The following is a 2025-nucleotide window of genomic DNA, read 5'->3' as shown; positions in this document are numbered from 1 at the left end:
CTTATAGAGTTACTACCTACTCCTTTACTGCATACTGAGCAGGGCCATCTACCTGAAGGGGTTTGTGTTTTATCTACCTTCCTACTTATTAGGATTTTGGTTTTTGCTAGGTTGACTCTAAGGCCCTTCGATTCTAGTCCTTGCTTCCACACCTGAAACTTCTCCTCTAGTTCTGATAGTGACTGCGCAATTAGTGCAAGGTCATCAGCATAGAGGAGCTCCCAGGGGCAACCTGTCTTGAATTCCTCTGTGATCGCCTGGAGGACTATGATAAATAGGAGGGGGCTGAGGACAGAACCTTGGTGAAGCAGATTTTCTATGGCTAGATAGTCTTCCTGTTGCCAACTCTCACCAGTTTCCAAGCAAGGTAGATATCTCTCCATAGTCAGACATGTTTCATCGTGGAAGATTGGAAAGGAATTACTTTTATGATGGTGAAGCTCATTTATAACCATCATATGATGTCAAGACAAGGGTACACACATGCACTCGCATGCGCGCGCACACACACACTCACACACATTTGCGACAGACTTCTTTAAGTTTCCATTTACCAAATCCACTCACAAGGCTTTGGTCAACCCAGCATTATAGTAGAAGCACTTGCACCAAGTGCTACACAGTGGGACTGAACCCAAGACCATATAGTTGGGAAGCAAGCTTCTTAACCATACAGCTATGGCTGCAGAAAGTAAACATGAAATGAACAAACGAATATATGAATGTGTGTGTGTGTGTGAGAGAGAGAGAGAGAGAGAAAGTGTCTCATCAATTATGAGGGGGTTAATGAAAGCTAGAATTTAACACTAGTTTCAGTGGATTCTAATTCTTTAGTCAGACTCCTAATACATGAGTCAGCTGTGACACTCATACAATTATCCTTACATACAAATAAACATTTTATGCTCTTGTTGTTAATGCTGACTTTGTAGAATTCTTGAGTCGTTCTACAGAGTTAAGACCTAAGCAGAACTATCCTAGAATAGTTTTGAATTGGCAACTGCCAAATTTAATGTTTATGTATCACTTTTTCTTTTCTCTCCTCCTTTCGTCTCTCACTCTTTCTCAGTCTTTCTCTTCCACTCACATTATCTCTTTTCTTCTCTCTTTACCTCTTTCTGTGTCTCTTCCTCCCTCTCTGCCACTTCTCATTTTCCTCTTTTTTCTCTGTCTCTCTTTCTCCTTCATTGTCTTTTCTTTCTCTACCTTTCTCACATTCACTCTTTGCCTATCTTTCTCTGTTTTAGGAACATAAAAAATCTGAACAAGCTTCTCTTGAAGCTGACCAAGAAATCCAGAAACGATCCTCGCTGTCAATTCCTCTTGTTAAAGAGCATGAAGATGATGTTCGGCTGGCTGGTTTGTTACACTATGAAACAGCAAAAGGTTTAAATGTTTATGGCATTATTTCCTTTCTATTTCTGACCGCTTCAGATTTTAAATCATCTTGTACTAACACCTATGTTTACTTAACAATATAATCACAATAATATAATCGCAATCATTCATCTATGCTGTTAAATGTCTCAAATATTTTATTTACCTCTTCATACCAGTGCAGTTGTTGTAAGCCCTAAACAATACAAGTTTGAAAGAAGTGATGTATTCAGATAGCAGTGAGAATAGGTACTAAAGTTTATAGAAAAATAATGTCAAGACTAAATGCACTATATTTGCAGGTGTTGAGCTCTAGTTGACATAGTATGACCTCTTCTGAGATGAGATGGTTGATAGCAACAATTTCATAACCATGGAGAAAAGCCAGAAGATTCTATATGGACCTTCTATGTTGGAAACTATCAGTTTAAACCAGTGGTTTTCAACCATTTTTTACTTGTGAACCCCTATTCTACTCTAGTGGACTCTCATAACCTCTCAATGTTTAAAAACTAGTTTTATAGATACTTCTTTCAAAATTCCTATTTTGTTTTTCAAACATTATTTTGATTGAACTATGTAAAATGTTACAGAAAGAAACCTTGCTGTTTCTTCCAATAAATACATCTAAATCAAGACATTTTCATG

General features: G+C 37.7%; 1 protein-coding gene across 1 annotated transcript in view; it reads left to right on the top strand.

Annotated features, from left to right (window-relative positions):
- LOC106874291 (probable splicing factor YJU2B) overlaps window positions 1-2025 on the top strand; it is a 22049-nt gene that overhangs the window by 16636 nt on the left and 3388 nt on the right. Inside the window, exon 6 of the mRNA XM_014921967.2 lies at window positions 1248-1386. Coding sequence (XP_014777453.1) covers window positions 1248-1386 — 139 coding nt within the window. The remainder of the gene's footprint in view (window positions 1-1247; window positions 1387-2025) is intronic.

The sequence above is a fragment of the Octopus bimaculoides genome, chromosome 9 (assembly GCF_001194135.2).
Source record: "Octopus bimaculoides isolate UCB-OBI-ISO-001 chromosome 9, ASM119413v2, whole genome shotgun sequence".
Taxonomy (NCBI): domain Eukaryota; kingdom Metazoa; phylum Mollusca; class Cephalopoda; order Octopoda; family Octopodidae; genus Octopus; species Octopus bimaculoides.
The sequence above is the reverse complement of the archived record's forward strand: the minus strand, read 5'-3'. Positions and strand labels throughout refer to the sequence as shown.